The sequence below is a fragment of the Ixodes scapularis genome, unplaced genomic scaffold, assembly GCF_016920785.2.
Source record: "Ixodes scapularis isolate PalLabHiFi unplaced genomic scaffold, ASM1692078v2 PGA_scaffold7__128_contigs__length_106722199, whole genome shotgun sequence".
Classification (NCBI taxonomy): domain Eukaryota; kingdom Metazoa; phylum Arthropoda; class Arachnida; order Ixodida; family Ixodidae; genus Ixodes; species Ixodes scapularis.
In genome coordinates, this window is record NW_024609882.1 from 20,370,505 (window position 1) to 20,386,467 (window position 15,963).

Below are 15,963 nucleotides of genomic sequence, written 5' to 3' on the forward strand. Positions count from 1 at the left end.
GCGGGATCAAAGACTGTGACATGCCCGTTGGTCTGCGATTCGGCGCAGAAACCAGAGGGCGCCCTCGGAAGTGTAACCGCTGGTTGCGAGCAATCGCTTCCTACGTGGCGAGCGGGCCAACCAAAGGCAGACCAATTTTTGAAAGTCTGCGACTCGCGTACGGCGAGCGACATTTATTAAAACCCCCGCTTTACATAAACAACTTTACAAACACCCCGGGAAGAACCAAATGCTCGTGCGGAAAGAACTTTTTTCATCGAGACTTGTCCACGCACTTGAAGATGTCCGACGTGGGGCCCATGGGTTCGTCGAAAGAGCGCGAGTAGGTTCTCCTCCGGTTCTCCCAGTCCCAGCTGGCGGCCCCCGTGGACGCCCCGGCACCGCCGGGGGGCCTAGCGGGCCGCTTGGGTGGGGGCGGGGGCGCCATCGTCCCGGCGGGGCGGGGCCCGCTCCGGCGGCGGAAGGGTTGGACCCGTTTGCTCCGCTCGTTGAACGACGAGTGCACCAGTGCACGACGCGTCGGGTGCTCCTCCAGGATGTGCTCGTGCAGCGCGTTGCAGTGGCTAAGGAAATGGGCCTCGCAGTACGGACACTGCTCCAGCCCCGACCCGTCCACCTGCGAACAGTTTGCGTTCCGTTTGCCGCGGTCCTTGAATAAACCACTTACTCATCTGGAAACTTTGGCAGTTTTTGTCCTAGCAAGTTATGTCACCACAAAGGGCGCTGGTTCATGTAAGTGTAAAAGAAAAAAAAGTTAACCAAAAAGATACCAAATTTAGAAAAAAGCAATATCTCGGAGTCTTTTGATAAAAAAGAAGGTCAGGGTGAAAACGAGCTGATGAAGATTAGACATTTATTTATTTATTCATTTTCCCTTAAAGGCTTTCTGGGGGGCATTACATAAAGGGGGGGGGGGGGGGGGGGGGCAAAATGGCGTGGTCATATATATAGGGTGGTTCAAGAGTCACCAGGCTCGATCTAAAATGGACCGTAAAAATCTATGCCTGCACGTAACAATCTAAACTTCTCATCAAGGGTGGAATTCACAGGTCGGTTTTTTCTTGTAAAATTACAAAGCGTAGCTCTCTTTCTGTAAAAAATAAGGCCCAGAAACTTGCCAGGGTCTACGGCGGGCAGCAACACAGACGATAGGGGTCCAGTAGAGGGGTGTGTTTGGCGTTTGTATTGATAGATGGCGCTACATCCTTATCGCGACGGCTCGTTACCACCGCGGTTTATGAATATGAATATAATCTTTTTGAAATGTACCTTCGGTTAAAAATAAGTGCAAATAAAAGCAAAACTTGAAGAAAAAAAACATGTTTGCATAACGGCGGCGCTTTTGCTGCCAATGGATTTCGTCTGCATGTCGTCTGCACCTTCAGACGCTGCTCCCGACGCCATCTATTGATACGAACGCCAAACACACCTTGCTACTGGACCTTGTCATCTGGGTCGCCGCCCGCCGTAGACCCTGGCAAGTTTCTTGGCCCTATTTTTTTTACTAAAAGAGATCTACACTTCGTAATTTTACAAGAAAAAGCCGACCTGTGAAACACACTTTTGACGAAAATTTTAGATGGCTATGTGCAGGCGTCGATTTATACGGTCCCTTTTAGATCGAGCCTGGTGACTTGGACCACCCTATAGAACACAACATTGTTCAGGCGAGTACAGATACATATAATAAATTTCTATGTAACAACACTAAAAAAAAAAGACAGTAACTTATACTCTGTTCATCCCTACCGTAAAATCCCGAGAGATGCCCCACCCCCGAAAGATGGCCCACCCCTATGTTTGGCTTGATTTGCTATATATATATTTTTTTTTTTTTTTAAAAACCGAACGATAGCCCATTTTTAGTAATAGCAGTTTTGGGATCAACGATGGCCTCGGCGTAAATGCGGCTACAGTCTAAGCTGATTATAACAGACCTGGTTACAACAGACATTTGGATATAACATACCAATTTGTGAAGTCCAGTTGGTTTCCCTCTATGCACCATTGACTCAACTTCTTATCTGCATACAACATACTCCTATTACGACAGACCAACATCTTGGTCAAAATCAAGGTCTGTTATAACGAGCTTAGACTGTAGTTATAGCTATGGTGGGATATAAGCGAACGTTGCTGACTGGGAAGTGCAGTCATCTTTGCTTTCTTGCCCCTCGTCACCATAACAAGCTTGGAAGGGACACAAACTAAAAACAGCAACTTTCCAAAACGTTCCCTGATTGCACATCTAAAGTTAGCCCGCTCCATATTTTCACCCGATTGGCTCTTGATGTTAGGTGGGCTGTCTCTCTGAATTTTACGGTAAGCTCGTGGGGGCTACGATCTTGCCGGACCAATCAATTGCTTCCCTTTCATCGCTTGAGCCAGCTCTCCATGCGAGGATGTGGAAGAGTGCGTGATCAATTGGCGAAGGATCGATGTATGATTGGTCCAACGCGTTCATAGATTCTACAGTCTCAGCTGGGTGGTGAGTATGAGAGAACACTTGAAAACAGATACAAGCGTTACTGAGATAATGCAATCCCGTGACTGCAGGGAAGCAAAGGACAACATATAGACAAAAGGCCTCAACCATGACTGAGTTTGATTTCACTTGAAATGTGCTTCAATAGGAAATGCCACAATGAGACAGAAAACCGCAAAATGAAAGGAAAATTACTGAAATTTTTTTGTAAAGCAGATGAATCGTTCGTTACCTGCATTACAACTATTCGGAAATAAGATGATTCCTAGGTTTAAGAATACAGATGGCGTTTCCAATTATCCGTCCTTTGGACAGGTATAAGGGGTTTGACGAAAGCGTAAACGTGTCTGGCAACTTCCTTCGTGGTGGCTTCTTCGAACCCGCATTCACCCGTTAGGTTTTCCCAGAGATCCGATCGGTTGATTTCTACTGTCGCCAGTGCGCCACCCCAGGTGTTTAGGTGTCTCTAAAAAAATTTTCCGCGGTGCGACGAAAAAAGTTTTAGACAGGGTAATCTAAAAAGAATGTGTTGGCTGTAGACCTTTCCCAATTTTCGAAATACTTAATGGAGCTACTTCAAGCAGGTGGGGTCAGAAAGCTGCTTATGGTCGTAATTTCTCCCAAATCAATTTCATTCGCTTACTTTTTTCGCAGGTTTCCCGCAACTATTGGACACATTTCCCTAACAAATCACGAGAACCAAGATGTGGCAGCAATTTTAGAAACTCCTGAAAACACTAGGCCCTAGATTTGTGCCCAAAGTTAACACCATTGCCCAGTGTCACTTGAAACTCATAGATAACAGACATGGCACATTAACAAGATCAGACAACACCTTCACATACCCCATTGAAACAAAGAATTTGTCGAATGTCACATTTCAATGCCAAGTTCAGACAACGAGTATGATCTGTCAAGGTCCCTCGACACAATTCACATTTTGGGGTTCACTAAAGCCCCTACACCAATTCTGAAAGTTCCCAGTTTCTTTCCACTATTCCCTAAATTCCTCACAATTATAAAATCTCCCCATTTCTTTCCACATTGTTCCCCAGAATTCCCCACCAATTATAGAATTCCCCCATTTTCTATCGACCGTTCCGTAACATTCTCAACAAATTATGAAATTTCCCCACTATTCTTATAATTCCAGTTAATTTTACAGAAGTTATCAAATTTCCATATTTGTCGCTTCCCCAAAAGTACCCGCCAATTCTGAAAGTTCGCAATTTTTTTTTGCCATTCCCTAAAATTCCCCGGCAATTATGAATTTTCCCGGTTTATTTCCATCATTCCCTAAAATTAACCCCAAATTCTTAAACATAATTTTGTTTTGCCATTCTCTAACATTCCACAACAATTTTTTAACTTCCACATTTCCTTTCACCTCAGACGCAAGTACTACAAACATGTCGCTGCCGTCCGAAGAAACCAGACGCAAACTCGACGAAACACGAGCCATCGAAGAGTCCTCACCCCCATGCAGTGCAGATAGTGCTTCTCGACGGAGGTGATGGCCGAGAAGGTCTGGGGACATCCCGGCACGGGGCAGGCGATGCACTTCTTCGCCAACAGCTCGTCCAACCAGCGCACTCGGAGAACGCGCGACACGGCACGGGTCGGGGGTGGCGCCTCAACGACCGGCTCCGACCTGCGGCCAAGAATCCAACCACCATGCCCATAGTGAAATCTCTTTGCCAAGACGAGATCTGCGATCACGCAACCAAGGCACCCTCGAAAACGGCAGAACCCCCCAACAGCAGCATTATAATTTTTAAAAACAGACTCGAAGTTACAAGAATTTGTACGTTAAGACTTTGAGGTACACGAGAAGAATGTCGCTGCAACCCCAGCTTCAGCATTGATAAGGGGCTACTTGAAATCGGGGCAGGCGTATCAAATATCTACATTTCTGTTCTTCTTGCATTGACCTACGATTGGTATCATTATGTTGGGTCCCTAAATGCCTCAGTGGCCAATTTTTCCTGGTAATCGCAATAATTTAAGAAATTGAGGGACTGAGAGTGGAATGCAGCTGCAAACCCACTCTTGTAGTTGAGCAGCGACACCTTTTGGACAAACGGCAAGCCTAAGGTTCACCCAACGTAATTCCTAACCATTTGATAGCATAGCAAGTCTTTATTCAACTCAGTAATACTATGAACTCAATACAAAAAAGAAAGAAGGGTGAACTATTGAAATGGGCCTAAATATGATGACCAGTGAAATGCAGAAGCTAGCTTACTAACATGAGGGCGCTACGCTCCACTTCATCTCAAGCAGCACCGTAGCGAAGCCTATGAGTTCGAGCTCAATGCTCAAGAACGTACCTTGAACACCTGAACTCTCACACAGCAGGAGCAATTGCCACAGCCATGAGCTCAGGCTTATATAGGTTACAATAGAAAGCGTACGTGCGAAGGAATCCTTAGTTGTAACTTTTGCCAAGCTTATTTTAAAAAAATCACAAAGAGAAATGCACTTCGTTAATACTCTAGCGGAGTGCGTGGCCTTGCTACAGTATGACTGCATATGCTGAGATTTAGGAACATGTACAGTTACTCTAAAGTGTGCGGCTAACCACATACAGTTGCTTGACTCTGGGGTAATCATATGGTGCCACCACTTAGTAGTTACTCCAGGAATCTCTAAAGCAAGCGTATATTCGCGAGGGCACGCGCTCCGCTGGTCCATTTCGTTTCTCTGGGTACTGTACCCAAATGCAGTCGTTCAAGAACCCTTACATGAAATATGTCAAAGGCACGGAGCATGTTAAAGACCCCAGGTTAGCAGACGTAACCACACAGGCCATGTGCCCCATCTACAGCAGAAGCACCAGACACCATTGCCGGGCAAACTCACCTACCGCCGCCTAAACCTCCAAACAACAAATCTCACTCGGACTTCAAACCCCAAAGTTGCTCACAGGAAGTTTCTTCACAAACAAAGCTGTGACGGCCCCACTTGTAACAAGCAAATCAGAGGCAAACGAGACGTTAGCTGCTTTGACAGTGTGGGGGTGGTGCACCAGTGTTTGATGAAATTGCTTTCACGCCACACGACCGCTAATACCCTGGCGTCTTCGATGATAGAACCCAAGGTTTACGGTGCGAGCCTTCGCTTCGAGTGCTCCGAAACGTGGCACGCCAACTGGCTCGGCCGCCGGAAACACTGCCACATGCTCCAAGCTATGGTTCACTATAGCCAAAGAAATGAGAATGGCAGAGAGAAGCTACAGTTGTAAGTTCTCATTTTGTCATTCTCATCCAGACAGCTACCATAACAAACCTGCCCCTGAAACAAACTGTATTAATTTTCGCCCCCGAAACAAACTGTACTCATTTTCACCCCCAAAAAAATCAAGTTTTGCGCGATGTTCGTACGCCACGCAAAGTGCTTCTTACTAAAGTGTTGAACCGGAACCAAACTGTTATTTTTAGCCGAAGCGCTTCCCATGCGCATCAAATATTTTCTAAATGTACTAATCGATTTCTTTTCAATGACGCCCGGTAAGCTTGTAATTGTAACCTTATTACTTAGCCTTACCAACTGAAAAATTTATTGACAAATCTTGGTTAATTATTTGACTCATTGTGACAATTGGCCCCTATAATATGTAACCCCAGCCATATAACTCGCTTGCATAGACTGCATTTGTGTAATGCTTTCATACCTTTTTGTTTAAACAAATCTGTAAATCCTAAAAATGTACATGCCGATGAGGTGCAAATTTCGTGCTTTTGTGTACCGTAATAAATACTTTGGGTTGAGAGCACGACCAGAATATAACTTTTAAGATGCGACACTAAATTGTAGCAATCACTGGCATTTTAGGTGGCTAGCCTCGCTTTACGACAGTTTTCTTATTTAGATAAAATATGTATCTGGGGTAAACAAAAAAAAATATTTACTATGAACAGGATGTTTCCAATTTTAATTTAGTTTTTAGACTGCCGCATTTAAGTAAAGTAACACAATTTCTTGTTTTTTCCCTTAAAGGGGCCCTGCAATGACTTTTTGACTGGTTTTAATTTGCACCGAACCGGAGCGCACTGAACGTAGTAACTTTATCAAACTTTTCTTTTCTCAAATTTCGCTTTATTTTAAAAGTTATAGGCAAATTAGAATTACAAAAACAAGCAAAAAATAACCTCCTTCATGACGTACTAGGTCCTGGCTTGAGTGGCCATTAACTAGAGGAGGGGTAGTGAGCTCATCGAGCGTTCACGGTTGCCGCACTCCGGGTCAACGGCTCGAGAGGGCGCCACTAAAGCATATGTTGGATAGGCTCTATGAAGCGGGCGGCCGCGGCGGCTCGCATTGCATTTGCTGCGCGATTAAAGACTATTTCGGCATGACACTTCATTTGCCACAAACGACAGCAAACACGGGGTAAAGATCAGTTCAGAACGGGAGCCACTTCGCGCTGCCATGCCGCCAAATGGCCAAATCGCCAGCAGGGCCCGCGCCGAAGGCCTTCGGAACGCTCAGAACCGGTCGGATCGTTGAGCCGGTATACGACCGCAGCGCCGCCGCGTACATCCGGGGCTTTTCTACGCTGGCCGTTCGTCGTAGCCTCATCCCACTAGTTCTTTCTAGTATGCGCCGTTTTTTCCGCCGCTTGGTGGCGGGTATGTCGACGGGTTTTTTCTTGTTTCCGTACTTTATAAACTGCATTTGTTTCTTTTCTGATCTAAAATACTGAACAAAACCTTCTTTTATAAATAATTGAAACGGTTCGCGCCACTTATATTTTGTATTTCGACGAAGAAAAAGCTTTTAGCGGCTCTGACCAGTAGTAAGCCTAGGACCAAACACGTCACATTTTGCGCGCTTTCGGTACCGCGGGTCGCCCTCGTCGGTGGAGGTGGTTTCTGCGTCGCCCGGTTAAAATATGACGCACTGATATTTAGTTACTCTCTCCGTGCCCGCTGGCTTGCCCGGACCCCAAGAGACGTGGAAACCGCAAAAAAGGTAGACGCTTAAATATGATTGCAGGGCCCCTTTAAAAATAAAAGTTGATTGTACAGACGACACAAACCATTTAACATGAAACAATCCGTATGAAACGATAGGAACCGTTATTCTTGCTCTCCGGAGCTGAACTGGAGCTGAACCGAAAGCTGTGAACCCGAACCTGAACATGAACCAATCAAAATTTTGGTTCGGCACTTTCATTTGTACAAGATTTAATTGTCGGAGGAAGAGGGATGCTTTTAGCGCTTGAAACATGTTCGTTTTGAGAAGACAACATATCTAGGGTTCCGCGTTTTCGAGCAAATTCGTAACAACCCTAAAAACGTTAGACGGTAAACTTTTCTTCAATTCAGATTTATCCGAAATACTCAAGATTTTGAGGTCACAACCAGGAGCAGACGCAGGTATTTTCAGAGAGGGGGGGGCGAGGGGAGGGGGGCCTCCCCCCTCCCCCTCCCCCCCCCTTTGAATATTGGGGATCGGCATATCAAATGTTAGAGTTGAAGAAGGGGGGCTATACTCCGCGACAACTTTTCTTGGCAATGCAGTGGAAGGTACATCCCGCGTCCCCTCTCCCATTTTGAGTGTACGCAGGCTCTCCTCCTCCCCTCGGAAATGGGGGAGAAGGAGAGCCTGCGTACACTCAAAATGGGAGAGGGGACGCGGGACGTACCTTCCACTGCATTGCCAAGAAAAGTTGTCGCGGAGTATAGGACTTTCAGACCGGACCTCCCCACCCCCGCTCTGATGGCAAAATGGTAACGATGGCAAAATGAAAATCGGAAAAGGCAGTGTTTAGATATAAATATTTTATGAGCATAGGGTCAGTGATAATGAGAAGAGACCACTTTAATCTCTTAAAATCTCGGACAAGTATATTTTTAAGAAATTGGGAAGTAAAATTAAACTCTGATTTTCAGAGAATTGGGAATATAAGAAAAATAAACTTTTAGCGAAAAAGAAATGTTGAAAAACACCCTCTGAATTTCACGAGAAAAAAGACTCAGAAAACAGAAAATCCTATGTATATCCATTGTAAACCACCTCATTTCCGTAGGCTCAATATTTCACGAATTCGGCGAAGTGCGGCTTTCGAGGAATATTTTGCAGGCAAAAAATTTTGCGAACAAGGGTGGCACGCCATGGCTTTGTTACCGTAGGTAAACACATTCGCGGAACTTATTTTTTGCAATATTACACAAATATCGTGAAAATTAGGTTCTCGTGAAAATCAAGTCCTTTACAATACTCTAAAATGTATTTACATGGATCTTAATCCTCCACGTAAAGGGGGAAATCAGCAATGTTCCTCGAGGAGCCAGACCTTTCTTTTTTTTTTTTTTTACTAGTACGGTTCTCGAGGCGAGAACGAGCGTAGGAACCTCTAACGCAGGGGTTCTCAAACTTTTTGGTCTCGGGGAACCCCAGCAACCTTTAAAGAGTGCCAAGGAACACCCTCTACCCCTTCCCCGCTGTTTTGCTTCCTGGATACACTTTCAATAGAAGAGTTCACAAAATATTTATTGCACAGATAAAACAATAAAGAGCGGAACACATTAGACTAAAGGGTGGGATTACAATGAAAGACAGTGTACATATTAGTGTGAAAGGTGGGGTTGCCTTGCTTGCAACAGCGAATCGATGCGTGACTCAGTCACACTTAGGGCCAGCCTCATATCTGCTGCCAGCTTCAGTCGGTTCCTGTGCTCGCGGAAGCCAAGCGAGCACTCTGCAAAACCCAGTTTGAGAACCCATGCTTTAACGAAAAGGACACTGGCCCCACCTGAAGGCATATCCCTGCGGAGCCGCCTCCTGGGGAGGCGCGGGCGGGTCGGCGGGGGGCTCAGCGGGGGGTTCCTCCTGCTGAACGGCCGCCGCCTGCCGCTGCATGACCTGCTCCACGGACTGCAGCAGCACGTGCTGGCCCCCGTGCTCCCCGGCGATGGTCAGCGGTTGCAGCTGGCCCAGCAGCAGCTCTGGACCCGCCAGGAGGGCGTCTCCGAGCAGCATCTGCTGGCAGTCCTCCTGCCCGGAGGGACCCAACTGCAGCTGCCGCCCTTGGCTTCGCACGGCGCGCTGACGACCGCGGTGCGTTTCTCCGACGCAAGGACCGTTCCTGCCTAAATCAATCGCTACATTTCCGTAAATTAGCGTATCTAATTAGAGTACTGCACGTCCCTAATTCGAACGCTGTAGCCCCAAAAATAATTTTACATTCAAAGTACATTGTACGTATTGGTGCGGTGGTGTTGTTCTAAATGGCTTCGTCAATAGAAGTTAATAAAAGGTAATACCACTTATACTCGTTTTCACCTCAAGAACAATATTAAAAAAAGTATGGCTCTTTGCGGAGCATTACTAATTTCCCCCTTTATGTAGAGAATTAAGATATATATAAATGCAGTTTAGATTAGATATTTGTTATCTTATCAAGATGTACCCGTTTCAAGTGCCAAAAGCATGAAGTCTTCCTCCAACAACCAAATCTTGTGAGAACTACTTCTTGCGGCGTATGAACAGTGCGTAAAACTTAACTTTTTCTTGAGGTGAAAACAAGTATGGAAGTCAGGGTCTCCGTACGATGTCATTGTTAGCAGATTGCCGGCCCACCCAAAGCAGCAAACATGCCAAAGCTGGAAGAGTGCTGCTGCAAAGTGGCGAACACGTGCATCTTGCCGTCGCCGCAATCTAGAGTCACACTTATTGCTAGACGCCGAGAGACGCGCTGACGCAAGCTAGGCAGTGCTGCATTGATCCACTAGCAATGACGTTTTGAGGGGGGATGGGGGGGGGAGGAGAAATGGCGTGGGTCTTGTCTTCTAGGTAGTATCGGGCAGGCACTTATCTGAAAAATGCTCGGGGCACATTTGTACTCATGGCCCTCAGTTTCGTAAGACGAAGGCGACCCCACCTACCGGAAGCTTGGTCGGTGGGGTCACCATTCCCTAGGCCGGCCGTCGCGCAGATCGAAATTTTTTCAGCGTTACGATCAAAACGCTTAACCTCCATGTCTCGTATATTAAGCAAAAGTTAATCGTTGTCAATAAAAAAATTTAAAAAAAAACACCGGCCGGGATAGCGAGTTGCCACTCAATTCGAAGGACTCGGCCAGACGCGTCCACCCATCCAGCCCACCTGCGGGATGAGGATGATGGCCCCTCCATCCAGGTCCGACCCCTCCTGGGCGTAGGCCACAGCATGAAGGGGAATGCTGTCCCCCATGCTGTCCCCCATGGCCCCCTTTCCTCACGGGCACCTGCGATAGAACACCGAGCTTCATAGTCAGAACCCTCACCCCCAAAACCGACTTTTAAGGCCAGTTCACACGTGCAGCACGGGGATGAGATAGAGTCAAAGCTACTACCACCAGTGCTGACTCGGCAAAGAGATAGCGTAAAGTCAGCGCCTTATGTGCACTACCGTCAGTGCTGGCTTTTGAGGCTTTTGGAGGGCAACTCAGCTGAATGCCAAACGCTTCCTGGGTTCTCACGGAATTCGAGATTGACGCCTCACCTTGGATCACTCGTGATTTCAAGCATACAGAAATGAACACTACTCGTAACAATGCTAACACATGGAGAAAAAAAGCGAGAGAGTTTAAAATAGATATGACCCAATTTAATGAACCGTGTGTCGCACCCCAAAAAGGTGTTTTCGTTCCATGTCGTTCCTCGATGCTAGTTAAGCAAAACTTAATTGACAAACTTTTTTGCAATTACGACTGTTGATAGATTCTTTACGTCCCACCTTGGCGCTAAAGCTGCGCAATGTTTCATGTCGAAATTGCGGTCCAGTTACGAAGAGCCAGATCTTTGACGCCTAGAAAACGTTTTCAAAGCTCTGCTTGATCGCTGTCAACAAGAGCGTGCTGTACTTGTACACGAAGCCGAATGAAGCAAAGAACCTGCACAACCTGTGCACAAAAAATACACCACTACAACAGGACACAGGAATGAAAAAGAAAAAAATAGAATGCATGAGTGGATTTTTTTTTTTGGGTGTTTATTTTAAAAAAAGTTTACAGGGAATTTTTTAATAATAAGATAACTGTTTATGCTGAAACTTTTGCATCTGGTTCTGACCGTTAGCGCTATATTTGGGCAAAGAATAAGCGTTGGATGATGCGTAGCTCATTTTTGCAGTGAGAAAACAACAAAAAAAACACCATATTTTTGTTTTTGGACACGCTGTACTTGAGAATGGTTGGAGCAGACACTTCGATAACATAACTAAAAACAACTTTCAGATCTGCAGAGATCAATTTCTTCTCTTGTATTTATTTAAAATGCACTGTACAGGGTGTCACCCCAAGAATATTTACAAGGTTTTTTTTCACCACAAAAATGAACTAAGCACCGCTGAACGCTCATTCTCTGCCCAATCGTAGCACTAGAGGTTTTAGCACAAACCAAGACCTTATTCAAAAGATGTCTGATTTTCAGAAAATTTCAATAGAAAAATGGGGCCCATTTTCGCCCTTGGGTGCCATAGAGCTCTACGTATTCGAGAGCTTCGTCAGCCGCCTTTTTCCCATTGAAATTTTTAGAAAATCACTTAAAACTTTTGAATAAGGTATCAGTTCTCGCTGAAACTTTGGCATACAGTTCGAACCTCTAGCACTACCTCTGGGTGGAAAATGAGAGTTGGGCGACGCGTGGTTTATCTTTGCGGTGAAAAATAAAAAAACACTTGTTAATATTTATGGGGGACAACTTGTGTATATAGTTACTGTGCAAAAATATTTTTCTTGTTATAATTGTTTTTTTAATAAAATATGTATTTGGTTTACAAGGTTCTAACCACTCAGTGAATCCAGGGTGCATTCGTTACTGACCATGCATTGCATAGAATCCGATTTGTAGTACCTGTCAGTATAACACCCAAATTAGCTTCAAATTCAATGAAAAAGTTATATATATATATATATTTCTTTGTTTTTATTTTATTTTTTTTAATTAGGTGACAACAAGGAATGCCACTCTCACAAATCAGTAACCCACCATTCCGTGATGGTCAGGCTTGGACATCAATGCTACAATAAGCTGCGTAGTTTTTTTTTTTTCTTGTACGACGCGCGTTTTATGTTAAATTTTATTCCATGCTCTTTTCTTCCGACAACGCCACGAGTTCAGCATATGTTGCACGGGCCGGCCCAACGAAAAAGAAAAAAAAGTGTTAATAAACACGTGCAAACCGTTCTCCTAACCTAACCAGACGCGGCAACTTTTCAGTGCACTTGAAATCAGCGGGAGCTGGAGAAAGATTACAGACCAAAGGCTCTATTATTCCTCAGCAAGCGGCAGTAGTTGGATTTAGTTGATGGAGCCAGCACTAGGTTGCACACACACCGAAAGCCTACTGGCGGACTTTCCCGCCTTCTTCGACAGGTGTCGCTAGCGGGCTCCGCAGCTTCGGCCCGGCATCGCAAAATCGTTCACGCGGTGTTACAGATTCTCTAAGCTCATTATATCTCATTCAATATCGTCTACAGCGTGTGTGGAACCATTCAATCAACAGGACCGTCGGCGCAAGTCAAGATGCGTTTTAATATGTAACAACAAAAAAAGTTTAGTTGAGGCGGGCTGCAGGAAGATGGCTGACAACCACCATTTTGCGTTTCTCGTCGCTCTCCGCTTGCCTAGCGAGTGTTGCAATTTCTTCAACACTCCCCAAGTTTGGGACCGTAGCCTACATTTAAGTACGATCATTCTTTGGTTCTTTAACTGAATCGGTCTATTAAAAAGGTCGAGCAATCTCCGGGCGCAGTTTGCCAGTGGGAGGTAGGAGGCCAATGTTATTGTGCGGACTCCGTGGTCTTTCGCTCGAATCGTTACGCTGCAAGGGTTCGCTTCGGCGCGAGGAAAAGCGCGCTAGAGCACGCGAGAAACATCCGTCGAGGCGAAGGGTGTACTTACATGTTTGCCGGGTTTTCGGCGATTTGAAAGCGATGTGGAGAACTGCAGTACCAAGAACTATCGCACGTCCTCCAGAGATGTCGCACTCTGTTCTCAAGCTCGCTGGGATTGTTGAGAGACTAGTCGCTAGGTGGCATCGCGAACGCGCTCGCCGCCATGACAATAGCGCCATATCGAAACTGGATACCAGTGCGGTTGCAGAACACGGATTTTTTTTTTTTTTTAATTTGTATTTTGACGAATTGGGAAACAAATAAGAAGCTTATGCAATATACCTGTTGCTAAATTACCCAAGCATCAAGGAGAATGCAGGGATTGGTGTTCCACGCACCACACGCGCACGCCTTCCCCGTGTGAAATAATCGAAGTAAATATCCAAAATAAAGCGTTGACGAACGCGCTCGCAAGATATAATTTGTTTTAGGCATTTGCTTTAGAAAAGTTACTACTGCTGAGGCCAGCATGTGCGGCGCGTGGAACACCAATCCCTGCATTCTCCTTGATGCTTGGGTAATTTAGCAATAGGTCTATTCGCTTAATTTACTCCGGAAGTCATGCACAAACTGCCTTCTATGCATTTTATGTATCCTAAAGCAGTGTCGTAAAGGGGTCTAGTTGATTCAACCTGAAAGGTTACGAAAGCAGTTATGCTTAAAGCACAACGGTACTCGATCACAGAGCACAAGATATGGCACTGTTAATTATTACACTTCAGTAATACACAATAGTTTCGACACAAGAAAGTTATCTTGCTTATATTACCTTACATATAAAGACAAGCTTATGACTTTCTGATAGTTTTTGTTCCTGGCATTACTACAGAATTATGTAACCTGCAATATTTTGAGTCACAATGGTAAGCCACAAATAATAACAATTCATCTTTTATTCACACTTGCAGCACAGCAACCCCAGTCCCATTTTCTCGAAGGCATGCGGCTATACCAGTACACTGGAACGTTGCCTTCTCCTAGTGGGCTTCCTCCATCACAGACGAAGCTCAACGGTCGGAATAATACCGCTTCTTCAGGGTGCGATACTTCTTGAGCATGTACAAGGCCTCCAGCTCCTTGATGATGTATTGGCCACGAGCGAGCAGGACAGAAAGCTGCTCAGGGTCTGTCACTTCCCGGTTCTTCATGAACGCTGCCTTGAGCCTCGTACGGAAGTAGTCATAGCCCTTGGGGTAGTCCCTGCCCAGGTGCAGGAGCTGCAGGGAGACCAGACAGCATCCAGCATTAGTTTGCTAGTACAGTTAAATATATCCACTATCACTCACTTCGGCCATATAAAGAATCTGAGCTCTCGCTTGCAACAGCTGACACATCTGTTTGGTGAATTCAGGATAAAGGATACCTACATCTGCTTTCCAGAAAATTCAGCACAACAAATCCTTGTATGACAACCATCAACCAAACATGCTTCACACATTGATGGATCAAAATACTGTATGTTCAATGGTGACAGATCATTCAGTGTTTTTCTACACTATGAAGTCTTAAGATATGTCAAGCACAGCAAAAGGATCAGCTGTGGAGGTAGTAGCAACTAGACTGATCCGTAGATAATGGGATTATGCCTCAACAAAGCGTTCGATTACTGGTCCTTTTTCACCCCCATATTTTAATGCACTCTCTTTTTAACATTATAGGGACTCACGTTCTTGTATAGTTGAACCACTTGGCCTCTCAGTGACGTCATTGTCGTCCTGTAGGTCGAAAAAAAACAGCAAAGCTCTAGTTCACGCATTTTGTCGTTCACTACGGCCTGCAATTGCAACGACCTAAAAGGCAGCGGTCAAAAGCCAAGCAGAGCGCAGTACCTGCTCTCTGCAGCGTCGGCCCGTCCACGTGAAGACAGTCCCCGCTTCAGGACGCTGAAACAGTGCGCACAAAATCAACACGTTGGCGTGCATGTGCCAGATTCGGCGCCAGTCCGCCGACCTCGAAATCGGGGCGGTGATCGAGACGGTGACTTACGCAGAATTCCGGTCGCTGACCGCCAGTCGTCGATGAGGTGATTTAGCAGACCGGCTGCTATCGCCGCATGACCTACCCGATATGTAGGGGTGATCGTTCGTGCACCACGCTGCCGTGCGCACCGCTGGCACCAAAGACGCTCGCGGGACTGGGAAACCATCGACCGGTACCCGAAGTCACAGCCGGTGTTTGTCGTTCGCCGCACGTGGGGAACAAAAAAAAAGAATACGGAGCGGTAGCTTGCTCTTCGGGCAACGTTAACTCTACCGCGGAGCCGATGAACTCGCAGAGTCGCGTAACCGCTGGCCCCAGCCCCGAAATACCCTTGCACTCCTTCACAAAGGCACCCTCCAAGTTCCTCGGAGGACGAGGTGTTCGTCTGGCCGCAAGTTGGGTCCGCACGAGTTCGATGCGACGACCGACGGAGCCACTGGGTCGTGTATCGGATAGAAAAAGCCTACCCTTATCACCGCAAAAACAAACTTTTCGACAGTTTATCGGCGTGGCTTTCCGTACGCACTGCACGTCGCACGCGCCGCGTGCAACACGAGCGCCACCGCACGTACGCGCGGGCAGCAACAGACAAACAAAAAATCGGGACAATGGT

The 15,963-nt window shown here is 46.0% G+C and overlaps 2 protein-coding genes across 6 annotated transcripts in view; both read right to left on the minus strand.

Annotated features, from left to right (window-relative positions):
• Positions 1–13,497, minus strand: part of LOC8038189 — a 57,794-nt gene extending 44,297 nt beyond the window's left edge. For 3 of the 4 annotated variants that reach the window (XM_042286177.1, XM_040503071.2, XM_042286179.1), the window contains exons 1-5: positions 13,378–13,473; positions 10,598–10,718; positions 9,246–9,487; positions 3,962–4,136; positions 276–616 (exon numbers count right to left, since the gene is read on the minus strand). In XM_042286177.1, the coding sequence (XP_042142111.1) occupies positions 276–616; positions 3,962–4,136; positions 9,246–9,487; positions 10,598–10,696 (857 nt within the window). In that variant the 5' untranslated portion in view covers positions 10,697–10,718; positions 13,378–13,473. Of the gene's footprint in view, positions 1–275; positions 617–3,961; positions 4,137–9,245; positions 9,488–10,597; positions 10,719–13,377 lie in introns of all 4 variants that reach the window. The other variant, XM_040503070.2, reaches the window with a different exon arrangement.
• Positions 13,498–14,245: 748 nt separating this feature from the next.
• On the minus strand, positions 14,246–15,900 carry LOC8038191 (electron transfer flavoprotein regulatory factor 1). 2 transcript variants are annotated; one of them, XM_029973527.3, is made up of 4 exons: positions 15,357–15,900; positions 15,200–15,253; positions 15,037–15,085; positions 14,246–14,587 (listed from the first exon to the last, which is right to left on the minus strand). In XM_029973527.3, the coding sequence occupies exons 3-4, from the start codon at positions 15,076–15,078 to the stop codon at positions 14,378–14,380; spliced, it is 252 nt and encodes an 83-aa protein (XP_029829387.1). In that variant the 5' UTR covers positions 15,079–15,085; positions 15,200–15,253; positions 15,357–15,900; the 3' UTR covers positions 14,246–14,377. The 2 variants fall into 2 exon arrangements, with proteins under 2 accessions (XP_029829387.1, XP_042142114.1); XM_042286180.1 differs by lacking the exon at positions 15,357–15,900 and having other exon boundaries at positions 15,200–15,348.
• Between the last annotated feature and the right edge of the window lie 63 nt (positions 15,901–15,963).

Coding starts and splice junctions, on each gene's coding strand:
- LOC8038191 (XM_029973527.3), bottom strand. CDS start 15,078: ATGACGTCACTGAGAGGCCAAGTGGTTCAACTATACAAGAAC. Junction 14,588..15,036: donor TGGTTCAACTATACAAGAAC/GTGAGTCCCTAT, acceptor GTCTCCCTGCAG/CTCCTGCACCTGGGCAGGGA.